Source organism: Dermacentor variabilis, chromosome 1, assembly GCF_050947875.1.
Source record: "Dermacentor variabilis isolate Ectoservices chromosome 1, ASM5094787v1, whole genome shotgun sequence".
Classification (NCBI taxonomy): Eukaryota; Metazoa; Arthropoda; class Arachnida; order Ixodida; family Ixodidae; genus Dermacentor; species Dermacentor variabilis.
The window spans coordinates 154534516-154554503 of record NC_134568.1 but is presented as its reverse complement, the minus strand read 5'-3'; the positions used below and the strand labels follow the sequence as shown (position 1 = coordinate 154554503).

The 19988-nt window shown below is 41.4% G+C and overlaps 1 protein-coding gene across 2 annotated transcripts in view; it reads left to right on the top strand.

Annotated features, from left to right (window-relative positions):
- Nucleotides 1-19988, top strand: part of LOC142587002 (uncharacterized) — a 46747-nt gene that overhangs the window by 4388 nt on the left and 22371 nt on the right. For both annotated transcript variants that reach the window (XM_075697880.1, XM_075697872.1), the window contains 2 exons: nt 15537-15914; nt 19029-19340. In XM_075697880.1, the coding sequence (XP_075553995.1) occupies nt 15537-15914; nt 19029-19340 (690 nt within the window). The remainder of the gene's footprint in view (nt 1-15536; nt 15915-19028; nt 19341-19988) is intronic.

Genomic DNA, 19988 nt, shown 5'->3' with positions numbered 1-19988 from the left:
GGTTGGCCCCTCCCGCGTGTAGCCATGCGCGGCTTAGCCGTGTCTGGGGAAAGGGGGATCCTGGGGGTTGAGCTGATGCTGGGTGTTTGGACCTTAAGGCCCCCCGGCGGAGGCAACACACCTCTTCGGCCTCTGTTTCACATAGACGGCACCTCCAGGCTGACCCACCTGGAGGAAATCGGCAGTCGCCTTTTCCTGTCCTCCTCTCCATTCTTCGTCTTTCTCTCCCCCTTTTCCATCTTTCCTGTCTTCTGTTCATTTCTTTTAACTTCCTATTTCCTGGCAGCAAGGGTTAACCTTGTGTAATATATCCAGTCTTGGGTATATATATATATTAGGTTATAGTGGGAACGTACCGCTGGCGTACGCAGAATAGAATTTTTCTAATCCTGTGACGTCCCCAGGTTGGGCTCCGAGGTGGGCGGCGGGCATTCCTGCCGAATACAATCCTATATATGGCTTCAAATTCCCCCACACTCCCTGATCGCTCCCTGAAGAGGGGACGCACCGATGAAACCTTCAACGTTCTCTTCAAACCAAAAGAAATATTTCCCAAGTAAACACGTAATACATAGTCAACACGAAACCAAGACAGTCCGTACAATATCCCCGTTTGTGGTTGCAAAATGCCTGACAGAAGCAATTGGTTCTGGTTACAAAGTAACTAAGATGGGAAGCGGCGACCTTCTTATGGAGGTGCGTGACAAGCTCCAATACAGCAAACTGACCAAACTTGTTGCGTTTGGTGACATTCCTGTCTCTGTGGGCCCCCACCGCTCAACGAACACTGTACGTAGTGTCATTTCTGATGACGACCTCCTTGAACTTAATGAGAGCAAGCTGTTGGAAGGATGGAAAGAGCAAAACGTGGTTAAGGTGCAACGAATTAAGTTAAGGCGCGACGACAAGGAAATTCCAACAAAGCATCTAATAATAACATTTGGAACAAGTGAACTACCTGATTCATTAGAGACGGGATATTGTAAACTACGCGTACGACTGTACATTCCCAATCTGCGCCGATGCTTCAAGTGTCAGCGTTTTGGGCATGGGTCTCAGAGTTGCCGAGGGCGTGCTACTTGTGCGAAATGTGCATCTAAAGACCACACTTCAGACAACTGTTCTTCCACAACCCACTGCGCTAACTGTGACGGAGACCACCACGCCTATTCGCGATCGTGCCCGTCATGGAAGAAAGAAAAACAAATAATCTAACTGAAGGTAAAACTAAACATCTCTTTTCCAGAAGCGCGCAAGCGTTTTAGTGTCCACCACCAATCAAATCTGACCTACAGTGATGTGACATGCTGGGGGGCAGCGCCACATCTTCTGCCGGCCGCGCAAGTCACACAGAGTGTGACGGCGGTTACGCCATCAGCCCCCTTGGCGGGAGCAGCCACTGCTCTTCCGCCTCCTACCAAGAAGGGCCAGCAGACCTCTGAGCCTGCCGGTCCCAGGGCCACTGCTCGTGCAGACAGGCCCGAAAAACCCCCGCGCATGCCCGCTGAGCGGGCGTCATCCAGCGCCTCTGACGAGGCGATGGATGTAACAAAAACTTCTTCGGCGTGTCAGACACCGAAGGAACGGCGTTGCTCCCTGGAGCGTGCAACAAAAAAGAAATACCCTGCATCAAGAGGCCTGGAAAGGTCCCTTGAGCCAACCTAATTGATATCTCTTGATACACACCATAAAACACTTCCAATATGGCCACACAGGTAATGCATTGGAATGTGAGAGGTCTAATACACAATCTTGATGACATTAAGGAACTCCTTCGCAAGTTTAATCCAAGGGTGCTGTGTGTGCAAGAGACACACCTCAATCTTTCACATACTAACTTTCTCAAACAATATGCCATTTACCGCAAAGATCGCAGTGACGCCTACGCCTCGTCAGGCGGTGTTGCTATTATAGTTGATAAGGGTATCGCCTGTAATCATTTACATCTGCAAACGCCCCTTGAGGCGTGGCAATCAGAGCCGTGCTATTTGATAAGCTAGTTACGGTTTGCTCTCTCTACATTCCTCCGAGCCATCAACTTTCCAGAACAGAATTTGAGAGCTTTATCGCAGAACTCCCCGAACTTTACATTGTAGTAGGTGATTTAAATGCACACAACACCCTCTGGGGTGGTTCTCGTTGTGATACGAGAGGGCGCTTATTAGAAAACTTCCTTTTATCTTCCAATGCATGCATACTAAACAAGAAAGAAGCCACATTCTACAGCGTGGCGAACAAAACGTTCTCATCTGTTGACTTAAGCATAACATCAAGTACACTAGTGCCATACCTGGAGTGGAACGTGATCAAAAATCCATATGGGAGTGACCATTTCCCAATTGTCTTAAAATTAACAAAAAGCGATAAGTTTTCTCCACATCTGCCCCGTTGGAAGGTCGACTGTGCTGACTGGAAACGATACAGAGAGCTGACACATTTGACCTGGGATGACATCTGTACTCTCTCAATCGATGATAGAGTGTCATATTTGACGGCGTTTATAACTGATGCTGCATCAATATGTATCCCTCAAACGAATGGATCACTCTCTAAACGACGTATTCCTTGGTGGAATGAGCAGTGTAAAAAAGCCCGCAAAAATAAAAATAAGGCTTGGAGTCGCCTTCGCGACTGCCCAACTACCGAGAACTTGATCAGCTTCAAGAAAATAAAATCAGAAGGTAGAAGAAAGCGCCGCCTTGTCAAAAGGGAAAGCTGGCAAAAATACATCTCTAGTATTAATTCATATACAGACGAAAGAAAAGCGTGGAACAGAGTAAACAAAATAAAAGGCCGCGAAACTCATCTTCTACCATTAGTAAACACGCAAACAGATACTCTTGAGGACCAGGCTGACTGTCTAGGAGCACATTTTGAGCACATTTCCAGTACATCTCATTACGCAGATACATTCCTAAAATTCCTGCGACAAGCAGAACAAATGACTCTGGGTGGGAAAGGCACATCCAATGAAGTATACAATCATCCATTTGGAGTGGCTGAGTTCCAAGCATCACTGAACTGTTGCAACAAGTCCGCTCCAGGAAGTGACAGAATAATGTGTGAGATGATCAGATACTTATACCCTGAAACCCAAAAAACACTACTGTCACTCTTCAATTCCATGTTCTCTGCCGGCTACATTCCTTCTGTCTGGAAAGAAGCAATCGTAATCCCTATTCTCAAAGAGGGCAAGGACCCTACCTCACCCAACAGTTATAGGCCTATAGCTCTCACTAATTGTCTATGCAAATTATTTGAGAAGATGATTAACCGTCGCCTCATCCATTTTCTTAAAAGCAACAAGATACTCGATCCCTTTCAGTGTGGTTTTAGGGAGCGTAGATTCACAACAGATCACCTTGTCCGCATCGAAACAAATATCCGTGATGCCTTTGTCCACAAACAGTTTTTCCTGTCAGTATTTTAGATATGGAAAAGGCATACGACATAACCTGGCGCTTTAGAATCCTCCGTGACCTGTCTGAAGTGGGAGTTCAAGGCAACTTGCTGAACGTGATTCAGAGTTACCTCTCCAATCGGACGTTCCGTGTTAGAGTTGGTAACGTTCTGTCTCGTCCATTTACGCAAGAGGCTGGTGTTCCACAAGGTGGTGAGCTGAGCTGCACTCTTTTTATTGTCAAAATGAACGCGATCCAGACTGCCATACCACATACTATGTTTTATTCCGTATATGTGGATGACATCCAGATAGGTTTCAAATCATGTAACCTAAGTATCTGCGAGCGACAAGTACAGCTTTGCATAAATAAATTATCCAAGTGGGCGGACCAAAACGGTTTCAAACTAAGCCCACAAAAAAGTACATGCGTCCTGTTTTCTAACAAGAGAGGCATAACGGCGGACCCCGCAGTAGATCTAAATGGAGAACGGCTATCTGTGAGCCATGAACACAAATTTCTAGGAATCCTTTTAGACAGTAAGCTGACTTTTGTACCACACTTGAAGTATCTGAAATCAAAGTGTCTCAAGTCTATGAACCTGCTGAAGCTCTTTGTCACGTACATCTTGGGGAAGCGACAGGCGGTGCCTTTTAAAGCTCTACAAAAGTCTAATATTAACACGCCTTGACTACGGAGCAATAGTCTATAATTCTGCTGGACCTAGTGCTCTGAAAATGCTTGATCCTATTCACCACTTAGGTATCCGCCTTGCTACAGGCGCCTTTAGGACTAGCCCTGTGCAAAGCCTCTACGTCGAATCAAACGAATGGTCATTGAACTACCAAAGGACATATTTAACTTTCTCCTACACCCTAAAAGTTAACTCAGATGTTAAACATCCTTGTCATTCTACTATATGCGACTTGTCCACTGCTAGGCTGTTTCGTAACTGCCCAGCCACTAGGCCTCCTCTGTCCCTCCGGTTGGAAGAACTCTCAGAAAAAACAGGGGTCCCTCTTTTACACAATGTCCTAATGGCTCCTACACGGCTTCCACCGCCTTGGGAGTGGCAGACTATCCAATGTGACATCTCTTTCTTAGAAGTATCGAAACGAGCCCTGGAGGCACACATTTATTCGCATTTTCTGGAACTCAAGGAGAAGTACTCATGTGATTAATTTTACACAGATGCTTCGAAGTATCCAGCTGGTGTTGCTTACGCAGCTCTGGGACCCTCACTTTCAACATCTGGACCACTAAACCCATACACCAGTATCTTTACAGCGGATGCATACGCCATTCTTAAGGCTATTCAACACATACAGCTCACAAATATCGCTAAGGCTAATGTCTTCACAGACTCTTTAAGTGTAGTGAGAGGCCTAATTAGCTTACGAAAGCATAAGAACTCTGTTTTTAATGAGCTGTATAGCTTGTTATGCTCCGCATATATGTGCAACCAAGCGATTATCCTATGCTGGGTACCTGGCCATAAAGGCATAAAAGGCAACGTAGCTGCTGACGAAAACGCTACGTCAGTGAGTTTTAGCAACACAGATGGAAATATCCCCATTCCTGCCACAGACCTAAAGCCCTTTCTGCACCGTAAATTGAGGAATCATTGGCAAGAAGAGTGGGATACACAAACATTGAATAACTTGCGCATTATAACACCAAAATTGCGGAATTGGATAGGTGACAAAACAGCACGGTACAAGGAAGTACTTCTTTGCCGATTAAGAATAGGACACACTTACAGTACTCACTCCTACCTCTTGACTGGCGGGGATCCTCCTACTTGTAGTAGGTGCGGCGATAGCCTGACTGTCCTCCATGTTCTTATCCAGTGCCCTGCAATAGAAACAGAGAGGAAAAAGTATTTCCCTTCTGCGTATCGGGAAAATATACCTCTCCATCCTGCATTTTTTCTTAGTGACGAACCATTTTTTAAACTGCAAATAGTCTTAGATTTTTTAGCCGAAACCGACACCCTGAAAATCATTTGGCCAGGCAATTTTAGCACATGACTAACAGCCCTGCATCCAAGGGCTCGCTTGAAACTTTGGTGTCAGTGTTCTGCAATACGAAAGCCCATTGCCATAGCCCACATCACTGCCTAGTCACCGTCATTATTTTAGCGACTATATATTCTACGCCACTAACAGCTACAGGTTTTAGGCCCTTTTACAGCCATGTGACATCTACCATGAGGAATTCATTGTGCACGCCATCAATAATACATCGTCAACATTACCACTTGTCATGGCGCTCTTTGGCCAAACCTGGCCTTTGTGCCATAAAACACCACACATCATCAAACATGATTTGGCACGGCTTCGCTTGACTAACTTTGAATACGCTGAGCTGTAGGGTAGGCAGTCTCTAATTAGATCAGGTGCCAAACTGCCAGCACATATGGTCAATAATTGGTTGGGAACCTTTGTTTATTAGCTGGAAATTCAGTTATTGTAATTCCTCCAAGCAAGAATACAACATGTAAATTATCTGTTTAGCACAAAGCTGAGTGTCACACTTGTTACATTCATAACTAAAAAAAAAAAAATTCATGTCTGAAGGCCTTCATAGTCCCTGTTGGTCGCAGGCTATTCATGAGGCATCTGTCATAGCTGGCTAAAAGTAGGTTGCCAAGAATTGGAGCTAGACACGAGCCAATTCATACTCCATCTTTTTTAATAAAAAGGTAATATGAGGCTTTTTGCACCAAAAAGGAAGGTGGCACGCGTGAGTTCGGTTTAACTTCTCTTCAAAGAAATCGGTTTTGCTGCTATTCAAAGAAAGCGTGCTTCTGTTGCGTGCATGATTGGCACCCATGTTATCGATTTTTATGTTTTGTATTATGCGTGCTTATCTCCTCTTCTCCTTCCAGCACTTTGATATATTGCTTTGTGTGCAATAGAATTTGGTTGATAGCACTTTGTTTGTCCTATCCTTCGTTCTCATACTCTGTTTCGCTATAACCTGTACTGACTAGCCCAAATTAGCACTCTTTTGCTGTAGGCTGCTGCTTACAGCTGATGTGCCTACTCCTGACCTGTATGGTTCCCTTAGCTTTTTCAGAATTCTGCAATACCTACTGTGGCAGCTGGGGTTTAAAAAAGCGTTTTCATAGATTACATCACCCATGTCTTACTTTGATAGTGAAGTGAAAGAATTGTCTGTCCTGAAAATAGCTTGATGGGCTAGTGTAATTGCTAAATATTGTTGGGGAGCTAAAACTTTCACGCATACTGTAAAATGCTGGAAAAATGCATGTCAGATTGAAGAATAGCACTGCTAATGTTTTTGCAGACTACAAAAATGCACAGAAATATGACAAGTACAAGCTACCAGGGCTTCACACAGCAGTTTTGGAAACTACAGGAAATTGAGGCATAAAAAGAAAGGATGAAAACATTGCAGGTGCAAAAAACAACAAATAAGACCAGGGTAAACTATCACAATTGATCGTTGTTATTACTGTTGATGCTCAGTACGCATGTCCAAAACCAATTCTGTATTTGCCGGAGTTTTTTTGCGATTAAGGTGACAAGAGGGCATGCTGACATGTGTTCCAAACCTACTCAACATTGTGCAATGGCTTCCATAATTTCTATATTTGTATTTGAATTTATTCTGTTTACTGCTTTGTACTATTGACAAAAGGACAAAATAAATGAAGTGGACACATGTGCACAATGTGTGTCCACTTCATTTATTTTGTCTTTGTGCAACTAGTACAGCACAGTAAACAGAACAATGTTATACCAAATAGCCTTAGTCGAAGTCTTAATTGCGCACATGTGTGTGTGTTTCATTTATTTTGTCCTTTGTGTGAACAGTACGGCGCAATAAACAGAACTGTGTGATACCAATTAGCCCCAGTCGAAGCCTTAATGATCTGTGAATTGTCAATTATACAAGTACTTTGAAATTTTGGAAGGCAACAACATTCACAGTGATTGGCCAGGTGGTGTAGGACCTTAGGTCAGCAAGATAAACAGCTCTGAAACTCTGCAGTCAAACTCGGCTAGGTTCACCCAGACTTGCAAAAGTCAGACCCAGCTGAATTCGCTCATTTTCTGTATTGTACAATGAATTGTGCAGGTTCAATGAGCCTAGCAGGCTCATGTACTCATACTCACTGAGGCTCATTTATATTTGCAGAATAACCCACTCACACAGACTCATGGAATCGTACATGGATTCATGCTTACATATCAGGACTCATTTAACTCACACATTTGCAGCTTCAAATCTCACCCACACTCAGTATCACCAGCTCATGGAAATCAGTAGTCAAACAAGAGATGGCTCAGGCTGGCCTGTGAGACATCCCTTGTTCAACTACCGTTGATCACTTCAAGCCTCCCATCTTCCTTTGAACCTCCGTCTTGCCTGCAGCTCATAGTAAGGGCATTTGTTTGATTAAAAGTTGCATCTATGCATAGTGGTGTCAATCAGTGATTTCTGTTGGCTTACTGCAGGTGAAACAAACATTTGTGAGGGTGGATTGTGTGTAAAATGGATGGTATGTGCTGTTAAGTGCTGTAAAAATTATACAGGGTGTTTTTTTTAGCTGCACCAAATTTTAAAAATTAGAAAGATTTAAATCACGGTAACGTTATGTTTATCATTCGAGCGTACAGATTTGCGGCCTCTAGACACAGAGCGATTGCTGCACTTATGTACGTAATAAGCGAAGTTACGTTAATTAACTTTCTAATTATCAACAATAGGTGGCTACAGCAAATGAGTACTTTGGGGCCCGTGCTCGACACTACCTATCCCAGCGATCAAATTTTGAATAGCGGATTTCATGTGGAAGCTACGCGAAAAGTTAGTTCCCCTTGGCAGGCTCCTTGAAACCGAAACTGGCTGGAAAAAGAGCGTCTGTGTCGTCGATGTCGCTGCCCCCCGCCCGCCCACCTTTCGTCATGTCTCTGAGGTCACCGCCGGTCCGGCCTGCGAGCAGCTTGCGTTATCTCTTTGCTGTCTGTGGTGTTGGCCTAGCACTTGAATGCTGGCAGTCTGCCAAATTTACTTCGCCATTCTGTTGGGCGCCACATGTCCACTTCCATCGACGAAATGCCGTTTCAGGGGCCCAACAGAATGACGAAGTAACTTTGGCGGCCCGCCGGCATTGAAGCCCTAGGCCAACGCCGCAGACAGCAAGAAGATGTGACGAAAGGCGGGCGGGTTGGGGGGGGGGCAGCGACATCGACGACACAGACGCTCTTTTTCCAGCCAGTTTCGGTTACAAGGAGCCTGCCAAGGGGAACGAATTGTTCGCGTAGCTCCCACATGAAATCCGCTATTCAAAATTTGATCGTTGGTATAGGTAGTGTTGAGGACGGGCCCCAAAGTACTCATTTTCTGTAGCCACCTATTGTTGATAATTAGAAAGTGAATTACCGTAACTTTGCTAATTATGTACGTAATTGTGGAAATTACTCTGTATCTAGAGGCTACCTATCCATACACTCAAATGTTAAACATAATGTTACCGTGATGTATATTTCTCTAATTTTAAAAATTTGGTGCAGCTAAAGAAAAATAACGCCCTGTATATTGTTTCAACATTGTTTGTGAATTAGTGTGGTAAACATTATTTGCACACCAAGGTGTCTGCACAATTGACTGACAACCTAGCACCATAAATCAGCAAAAGTTAATTTAGTAGCCATAAGTTCTTTGTTTACATGTCCTCACTCAGGCTTACTGGTTTCACCAAACTCTGCTTGTGAGTACAGAGTTGGATTTACTCATGATCATTGGGACTCAGTCTTGTGTGTAGTCGTGGACTCGAAAACAATTGGATTCACATATATGATCCATTCTTTATTCACACAACCTTCTGTTCACGGGGCTTGCTTAGATGCAAACTCGTGGCCTCTTCGACCCGCTTAACTTCCTCCCATTCATGCTCACACCAATGCGGACTCACTCAGACTCCAACCCATTCGAACTCACTTTGACACACTCAGAGTTATACCCCTTTGGACTCGTTGAGGCGCATACTTTCACCAATTCAGACTTCACAGGAGACTTGAGTTGGAATCGACTGATGAATGAGCTTGTCGCCCTATGCTTATAGCTACACAATGCTAAAACCCCCGCCAAAAAAAAAAAGAAGTAAAGATAGACATGTGCCAAATAAAAGAGCAAATAAAAAGAATGTGTGCGTTAAGCACATGCAGTTTTGCAACTGTAGGTCTCTCTTGCGGCAACAGTTACATTGGTCAAACAGGCAGGTTTTCTTATGAAAGGTTATAGGAGCACTGATATGTATGCCAGCAGCTGGGAGCTTTGGGCCATCTGGCTGATCAGTGCAATAAGTGTGGTTGTGTTCTGCTATTTGAAAGAGCCTTTAAAATTGACAAATCACATATACAAATAGACAAATTATCAATGCAGATTTGGAACATATGTGTTATGCCCTCAATCATTTTATCTGTGAAAGAAATTTCACTGAACATTAACTGTAATGCTCATGCACAATGGTTTTTGCCAGCCTGATTCATGCTTTGTGCCTTCACTGTTTTCACCCTTTCTGTTTACGTTTCAATTTTCTGCAGGTTCCACAACTGCTGTGTAAAGCTCTTTAGTTGTTAGTTCTCACTTGTGGTATTCATATTTGTGTGCATTCTATGTAGTCTCTGCAAAAGCCTTAGCAGCAGAACAATTTTTCGTGCTGTCTTGTGAGCCTGGCTGGACTAGTTGGCTAGGCTCGGTTTCAAGGTATGGTGAGAATTTGAAAGTTGTTATGGCAGAATTGCAATCCGAGGAGTCATGAACATGGTATTGCTTTTTAAATTTTTTATGGTATCAATTATAGTAGGGCTTTTCTATAAGACTCAATATCCTTGGGGGGGAAAAACATCTTATTTTCTTGTTATTTTTATTTCGATTTTTCGCAATGTACCTTTTTTGTAATAACTATTAGTCGCTGAGCTTTTGATTTTTGTGCTACACAGTTGAAACTAAAACTATGTAAATATCTAAAAAAAAAACATTGCAAAAATTTTTTTTCTGTTTTTACATAGTGCAAGTGCCACTATGACATGCTTTTTGTTTACTAAACTTCCATTAGCTTGGGGATATTCATTATAGTTCCAAAGCTGTACGAGGCAATAACTGACTTCACAAAATTTTGTTTACATACACTGCGCAGTTTTTTAGAAAAATGCACAAAAATTTCTTAATATCGCATTATGAGAACAAATGCAAAAAAAGTGTTAAACTGCTTGATTTGTTACCCACCATGGTTGCTTAGTGGCTATGGTGTTGGGCTGCTAAGCACAAGGTCGCGGGATCGAATCCCGGCCACGGCAGCTGCATTTCGATAGGGGTGAAATGCAAGAACACCTGTGTACTTAGATTTAGGTGCACGTTAAAGAACCCTAGGTGGTCCAAATTTCAGTCCCCCACTGCAGTGTGCCTCATGATCAGATCGTAGTTTTAGCATGTAGTTTAATTTTTTTGCTTGATTTGTTAGAACATCTCAGGATTAGTCTTTTTCATGATGAACATTACTGTAGTCTTTCTGTCTCTTTCTGCAGTCCTTTGATTGCTGTTTTACTTCAACTTTCACTTTAAAGTCCCCCCTTTTTTTTTACCTGCGCCGAATCCATTGACAGAGTGCACATTGAAACATACATGTCCAGGAGTGACCTATAGGTGCTTTAGCACACTTGCATTGTAGTGGTTGCCATAAAGCTTTCGTTTTTTTTTTTGTCAGTATTTGCATTCTTACTACCAGCAAAAAAACAAAAAACAAAAAGAAACATGAAATTGGTCTTTCACAGATGCAACATACTCTGAAAAGCTTGTGCCATCATAAGCAAACAAAGGAGGAGCACACAAGAGCTGCATATACCTCCCTAATCACTGGAAGATACACTACATAGAAAAACAGGGAAAACAGAGGGAAGTTGGGAGATGGAAATTCAAGATGATGAGCAAAATGAGAACAAGGTGAAAGCAGGAGCCAACGTTTCGACAAGTGGACTTGTCTTCTTCAAGAACATAGAAAAAGAAAGTTGCAATAGAAAAACGAACAAAGGCTGTCAAACAAGTTGTTTTTGTGTAATAAAAACCTGATACGAAATCGAGACTGGTTGGGGTATGCCCACTTTTCGGTCGATGCGACAACTAAAATGAATTAAACAAGTATTTTAGAAGTCAGGCATTGTGAAGTGTTGCGTGTGGGGGTTTATACTATATATATATAGAGAGAGAGAGAGGGCTAAGGGCATGCACTATCCAAACTGCATAAAATCAAAAAATTGATATTTTAGACCAAACAGTCTCACCCCACCTTAGAAGAAAATAAAATATTTAGTTTTGAATGTTTTGAAGGTTTTATTGAAAAATATTTGAATACAGGAAAGTATATGGTAAATGTTAGTACAGAAGGAGGTCCCAGAGTTTAAACTTCCAAGGGGACCTCCTGTGCTAAGTACAAAAAATAATAAAATACAGACAGGCAGGGGTGTTGCAGATCAGTGAAACAGTATTAGCAAAGATAAATTAAGTAACGAGAATACATAACTTCATTAGAACATCATTAACAGAGAAATATACATAAAACAAATTAAGTACTAGACGGTTATTCATAATGTAAAGTGTAAAAAGCAAAACACGGTTCGTTGTCAATAAAGTTCATTTATTACTAGAGAGTTTTAGAATAGGGGCCCCAAACGTTTTGGGGCCCCAAAGAAATAGCGTCGAAGCCACTGCGCATGCGCGAGACGCAAACTGCGTTTGGGTTTTGCGTTGGGAACGCTATTTCACCGATTTAGCGGGAGCCCAAATAGCGGCCCCAAAAGCTTTGCGTCAGCAAACATGGCGGCACCCATCGAAGCGACGGCTCTAACCTAGCATCAAACTGGGTTCGATTCGTGGTAACGCGTGAAGTTCACAAGCTAGGAGAAGTGACTGCGGTTATCGCTTTCTCTCAACTAGCGTGTGTTATGAAGATTGATTCATTAGACGCCGCTGATTCCGAATTCGATTGTAGATTTTATGGCTCGTAGGCCTAACACGGCTAAGCTTGGCTGGTGAAGGCGCGTAAAGTTGGTTTGCTCAAAACTAAGTGCAACTAATTGTTTGGTGCTTACAGAATAACCTCTAAATTGTAATTAAACACAAATACACGCAAGTCAAAATTACTATTCCTATCATAAAATGGTATAGTTTATTTAATTATTCGTAATAGCTTTTCTTTGACGCCGTAGTGGCGCTGTCAGCGCAAGACGCTATCCGCAAACGCAAAACCCAATTCTAAAACTCTTCACTCCTGCGTGCCGCAATGATAACGCCCGCAAAGCTCTTTGGGACCCCAAACTATTGGGGCCCCTATTCTAAAACTCGCTACTAACAGGCTGTTTACCACACGTGAATTTTCAATCATAACTGCGAGTCGGCCTAGTTGGAACAGATTCATTCTTAAAAAACTTTTTGTGTGCAAACAAACCGGGACGAAGAAAAGGAGCAACGCAAGGACGAGCGCTTTCTAACAACTGGTTTTATTTTCGAAGAACCATCTGCTTAAATACCCACAGATCTGGGCGATCTAGTCAACAGAGCACGCCTATAGCGCAAATAACAACACTTGTGATAAAATGCCGCGGAACATTGCTTTGCTGTAGAACATCGCTGTAGTTCAGCAACAAGTAACCTGCATTTGTGCACCTCTTGAAAAAACAGCCGAGGTCAGTGAGCAAGGAAACGAAGTTGGCAACTCGTGGAAGGACAATAGTATAGGAAACTTTGAGAATGAATTGGGAGAGGGAGGAGGCTGACCTCCTTTAGAAAGAATGTTGTGATTGACACACTGAGAGTGTGAGCAAATGCATGCTGCAGCCTAGAAGATGCACCATGAAAGGCTGAGCAGAGCCAATTTACTCCTTCCAGAGCCATGGGCATTGCTTGCACATTTTACAGAAACAGCCCCCCTACTGAGGGTGGGACAGTTCAGGCCATGGCAACACTAGAACAAGGCCATGGATAGCAAGGAGAGGGAAAATGAGAATTGGAAGAAATGCTTGGCTGGAATGATGTGTGTACATGTTTTCTTTGAGAAGGCATTTGCCTACTGCATTCCTGACCTGTCATTGTCTTTCTTTTTTTTTTCTCTGCTCTTATTTGTGTGAAAGGTTATTGGCTTTTTTTTAGTGCTACTGTTCATACTTCAACCCAATGTAGCATGTTATCACCCTAGTATTTCCATTTGTTATCAGAGGGAAATTATTGTAGTTATTGCAGTGAAGGCATGGTAATTCCTATGTGGCAACGTCTTCAGGCATTCACATCCAGTATGCATTTAATTTGGTATACCCTAGACCTCGAAATTCAGTAACGAGTTCAGCACACTAGTAACAAAGGTTTAATAGCAATCTACTTGCTCGTTTGCCATATAAAACCATGGCCGCTAATTTGTAGCGATGTTTATGCCTTATTCTATGCTATTCTTATCATCCACCACACACGGCCGCCTGATGGCGTTGATAATGTGGGCAGACTGTCGCTCTGACCAGTGGCCAAGCGCGAAAAGCGTGAAAAAGGATAGAATCGGAAAAGGCATCGCTACAAAATACCGGCCCATATGAAAGGCTAAACTGCCAAGGTGGGTTTGACAACCTCTAAATTAAAGATTTAGTTACTTTTCATCTTTACTGCTAGCGCTATGCAAAATGTATGTTGCTGCATTCTGGTAAAACCAGAGTGACCAAATGAGTTTGGACCACAAGTAAGCAACCTTCTCAAAATAAACCTGAATGAGTAGCAGAGCTTGTCCAAGAACAGCTCGAAACAAGCACAATGTCGTAATTAGAATTCTACATCATATGTCCTTTTTCTTGCATGTTTTGAGAGGTTGATATATTAGTTAAAGACGTCATAGGAAGCATACCCAAAAATCAGTCATCATTGATTAAAGTGCTACCTTCCACTAAGCAGTGGTACTGATAGCTATCGTGCTACTCTTGTTGGTTGCAACAGTTGTTACAAATCCTAATGAATGTTGTGATTCAGAGCATGAGAAAGTTTGACTGCATGAATTCACTTGCAAAGGAGAGAATATACACGAGAATAACATTTCTTGGATTTGAAAATCCTGAATGTCAACTAGACTAAAAAACCATGATAAGCAACTGAAGAATTTTACAAGTGGGTGTGCTGATATGACAAATACAAATGTGCTTGTAATAAGCAGAACTGTTCACACTGATCGAAACTTGCAAACTGTTCACTTCCTGTGCATCATGGTCCATATAATTGTTTTCCTCAAGGACTTCCTTAATACTGAATTTTTAGGTGAATGAAATAATAAATGGTATGCTTCTTTCAGCACAGAAATGGTTGTTTAAACAGAAAACACCAAACTCTATTACACTATAAAGTGCATCACATAATAAAAATATATATAAAATAAAATAAATAAATAAATTGCTTTCTTGAGCGGTGGCTTACAAAGGTCCGTCTCACTTAGGTGTAATGTGTACTTTTGTCAGCACTAAGGGGCTGGTTGTCGCATGGCAGTAATGTTCTAAAGGAAGAATGCAGATGTAATAAATTTTGCCTTTTGTGTAAGGTGTGCCACCTAAAATTTTTAGGGTTGGTAAATGGGGTGGAAAACCATGCCACATTAACTTCTATATGATAGTGCAGCACTGAAAGGTGCTTTCTTTCAAGCTCAGTGTGCTTCCATTCTGGCAGACTGTGATTGTATTTGTTGAAACAGGTGAACAGTGGAAAGAAACGTGATGTGGCACCGAGCCACTTCAGCCATGCAATGCCTTCCAGTGGATTTTTTGCCCATACAAGGCCTGCATGCAGTTTGCACAAAGGCTCCTGCAAGTGCTTTTTGCACTCGTGAAAAAGGTTATTGACTACCAGGCTTATGCAGGCATGCACATTAGCTCTTTCGGTAAAAAGACATAACAGATCTGTTATGTCTACTCTGTTGGCAGAAGTGACGTTCGATAGTATGAACCGCATTTCTTACCGAAATGCACTACTATAAAGTGATGCCTCATATTTCTAGTACCTGTGATTTTGTTAAGGTAATGGTCAAGTGCATAAACATGTAACTTAGACAACTCTTCTGCTTATTTCTCTTCTTTTTTGCAGTTTGTGTTCTTGCAAATGCTTTGAAAGGAAATCCAAAGGCTGATAAAAGTGAAGCATCAGAGAGCACAACTTCCTTAGGCATAGCAGTAACAAAACATGATGCAAAGAGTGCACCAAACAGAATCGCTGCAGACCTAGCAGGAAGCAAAGCTGATGAACAAATCAAGTCTGTTCCTGACACCGAGAAAGTTGTTTACATTGAGAAAAATGTAAAGCTTAAAGATAGCCTGGACAAAGAAAATGCTGCACCTACAAGCTTAGTCACTGAAAAGCTTCAGCTGCTGCCCTTGACAACACACTCTCAAATGGAGCAGCAGCACAAAAATGATGATAGACCATCTGTCTTGGACAGCAGCAAGAAATTGTCCAATGGCACAGGTACGTTTCCATTGTTCATGTCGCTTTGCTTGGTGGTGTGACGTTGTCCTTATCTCTTGCTGCTGCACGAATTGCATATATGGCTTGCATTCCTGCCAGACATTGTGCCAAGGTGGTAAGGCCACAGGGCCTTCCGTTTCACTTTCTGAAGATTACAGAACTGGTCATTGACCTGTCAGTGTCAGTACAACTGTCAGTGTCATATGTTGTCAGATCTATGACCTAAGTTTAAAGATACACTGGATGTGCTAGCATGGTTTTCTTCTTAAAAAACTGCTGTGAAGGAACTTAGATAAGTGAAAATGCCTGCCTTGTATGGTGCTTGTAAAGTTCGCCAAAAAATGGGATGGAATCAAAGCCATGGAAATTGGTCATGTTGTCAATGTTATTTGTAGACTGTTCTGAGATACCTAGGTGCAAAGTCCCATACCATTCACTGTTATAATTATTTTTTAACATTTCTAGCTATTGCTGGAGTGACTTGAGTGCTTCAGATTGGTCCTACAACTGCTAAGTCACCTCCTGTGAATCAGCTGTTTACATTCTGGCATCTTTTCCCCAAGTCGCATAGTAGTGGCACATATATTTAGCAATTTACCACAAGCCCCTATGACTGCATTTTATTTTTGGCTGACTTACACTTGTGAGGAGAAGCAAACATACCAGAACCATTTGTACTGATGTGCATTTATTGCCTGCCAGACTGTGCATGTGTGCATATTTTCATGCACCATAAAGACAAAAGCAGATTGCCACCTGTTCTATATTTAGCTTTATTCTCCTGTATGCTCTCTATGGCACTCTCAAGCAGATTAAGAAAGGCTGTGTAGAGGCTGACTCTTTGGCTGTATGTGTACTTTGCCACATCTTGAGGCATAAATAGTTTTGGAATGTCTGGTTGATGCTTCAACAAACTATTGAATATCGATGCAAAAAGGGGAGCTGACCTTCCAGGGCTTAATCTGCTAGGAACTCGTTGCAGCCACAGAGCTGTTTTTGAAGATATTTACAAGGGCAGTTGTATATTTTCACTCACTTCCATAGAAAAAATACGCGCCTTTTTTCAAGTCAAAGACTGTGTGTATTTATCAGTTGTCTATCTAAATGCCATCAACATCGATATGCTTTTGCAGCCAATGAATTGATTATAAGAAACTTTCATAAATAATCCAAATGACGTTTATTGAGCATGGCAGCATTCCATCATGTCTTGTTTGATTTAATTAAAATGTGTCCCTCATAATAAAATTGTGGTTTTGGCACGTAAAATGCCAATAATTTAATTTTTCAGTTCATTAAAAGGCATTTTTCACTCAGAGAAATGCAGTCTAGTCCGTAAACTAATTGTTTGGTGCAAATTGTTTTTTATAAGCGACAGTTATTGTAATTGTATTTTGCACTTACGATAATCTTTGATGCAGTCACCAAGTCACAAATACATTTTTTGAGGGTTTGCAAGGGACACTAAAGACAATTTTATATTTGGTTCTGAAAATGCAAATAGAAATTGTTTGCACTATGTATGAAAATTCTGTATTCATATAAGCTAATGTTCCTCAGCAAAATGGGGTGAAAAAAAAAAAAAAAAAGCTGATTTGTGCTTCCTGCATGTCCGTTCATTAATATAAACAAAGAACGAAACATGTGCTGGTGATATTTGCAGTAACCTATATTACATGGTCTACAACATGCATTTTCACTTTAGTGTCCCTTTAATGAAGCTAGTATTGGTTAACCAAGCCACAGTGGAATGCGCCTAGTCGTGTCACATTTTATGGTTGGCACCTTCCTGTGCATTGAACTTGCCACCTCCTCCAATTTTGGGGTGTGAGAACAGCAGGGCTTCCTTTGAACCTTGTGGATATGTATTGCCTACGCACAAGGCCACTGTACCACGGTTCCGTCTGGCCACTGTAAATAGGTAGGAATCCATATGTTTGTTGCAAACCTCATTGGGTAATGAAAAGCTGTTTTTACTCACTGGGAGTTTGTTTTAAGAGGAGTTAGAAGTGGGCTGAATTGATTTCAGAACATAGGTTGACTTTTCTTTCTTGACCTTTTTGAAGAAAGTGTTCATTGATTGCACTTGATATTAATTTTCTGGCTTCTTTAAGCGATCGACTCAGCAAGGAGGCTTTCTTTTTCTTTCTTTTTGTAATTTTTTGATGAAGTTGCCGAGTGAATCAGTCTTTTGTAACTTAACACTTTAGGTCGATTTGTGCCTTGTAGAAGCGTAAGAGGAAATTGGGATTATGCTTAGTGAAGACATTTTAACATAGATTACTAACAGCTCTGAACAAGAAGAAATGGAAACCGAGGAGCCCGATATCTATTAGTCAGAACCATATGAAACCCACAGATAATGAAGCCAAGGAAGAGAACACATTACGTGGAGGATGTTGCCTGTTCAAATACATGTAGAACACAGAAATGCACTTGAGAGAGAAAGTTCAATTCTAGTGACCGTAGGAAACAAAATTTTTGTTTAGGGCCTGGAATTTTTTGTAAGAATTGCCAAAAGGTCGGAAAGCTAAAAAAATTGAAGCATGAAGTTTACAAATTCATAACTCTGCACCAAAAACAGATATTGTAGTTCTGTAAACTGCATCCATTATAGCAAATAAACAGAAAATTTTAATATATGAATTTACAATGTGCAAAAATTTGTTGCAATGTTTACAAGGGTTTCGCAAGTAGTGGCATATTTCAGAGGTGTGTACAATACATCGATTTTGTCCTCTTCAAGTGTATTATTAGCTGTAGTTTACAGAATTGGGATATCATTTCTTGTTGATTTAGAGCTGTAAACCCGATAGTTTCCTATTTTTAAATCTTGAGATTTTCAACAATTTTTATTAAAAAATTGATGGCCTAAATAAAAAAGATATGATTGCTACAGTCAGTTGATTTTAACTTCTTCTTTTAAATGTAACAAACTTCAGAAAATTCGATGCTGTGGTTGCTGAGAAAAACTATTTTTCCGTTTCAGTCTGTTTAGATAGGAGCCCCCTAGCTAAAGCTTCCTCTTAGATTTCAAAGGGCTTCACTAGTGCACACTAATACTTACAGGGGCAAATTATGGTGACAGAAATATAGGACATTTCTCTATTTCAGGTACAGCAGTGGTTTCAATGAACCAGTCCTATGTGGACAAGAATGATGTAGGTAAAGGTCCTGCACCTAAAAACAAAGTTGATGTGCAGACTACTGTGAATGGTTTGCAAAAATCTGAAGATAACAAAAGTCCAGGCAAAAAGCATGTTCAAAACATTGGAGCACCGGGAGGTGGCAACAAACCCACTGTTAATCCCAAGACCCCTCCATCATTTGTTAAGGAGGCTACAACAGAAACCACTCTGAAGGTTGCTCCACCTGGACCAACTGACACTGATGGAACAAAAGCTCTGCCAGGTCAACCTCCTCAAGGTAAGAGCTTGTTTTTGTTAACATGCTAATATTGCAGCTTAGTAAAAACAAGCTATGTCTGTTATCTTTGGCATATTGCTTAATTGGTGGCTTGTATGCAAAAGTCTTGAATTATGTAACTTGGCAGTGTGTGGCATTTTCACCAAACTCGTATGAGATTAATGAATATTGTGCTTAATACTTCAATTTTATTTTTCTTGTTTGAAATTGTCAAAAATGAACACAAGAGTTTAGTGAAAGTTGTCATGAACCCACCACAATTTTATTTTCCTGGTTTCATATTGTCAAAAATGAATATGCTAGAGTTAAGTGAATGTTGTCATGAACCCACTGCATTAGCTTAGTGTCTGTGATGGTGCGCTGCAAAGCTCCAGGTTATAAGTTCGATCTTGACTATTGCAGCCATATTTTGATAAAACTTGTTGTTGGGCGAGTTGTTTATACTGCGAGGAAATGAATGGACTGTGCGGAATTCAGGACAAGGGCATAGTAGGGGACAGCACTTGTCCATGTCTCTTACCGCGCAGTCCATTTATTTCCTCACAGCCATATTTTGATAGGTGCAAAATGCAATATGCTTGCGTACTTAGATTTATTTATTTATTTATTTATTTATCACACTCTTGAGGCCTGTAGGCACTACAGGCA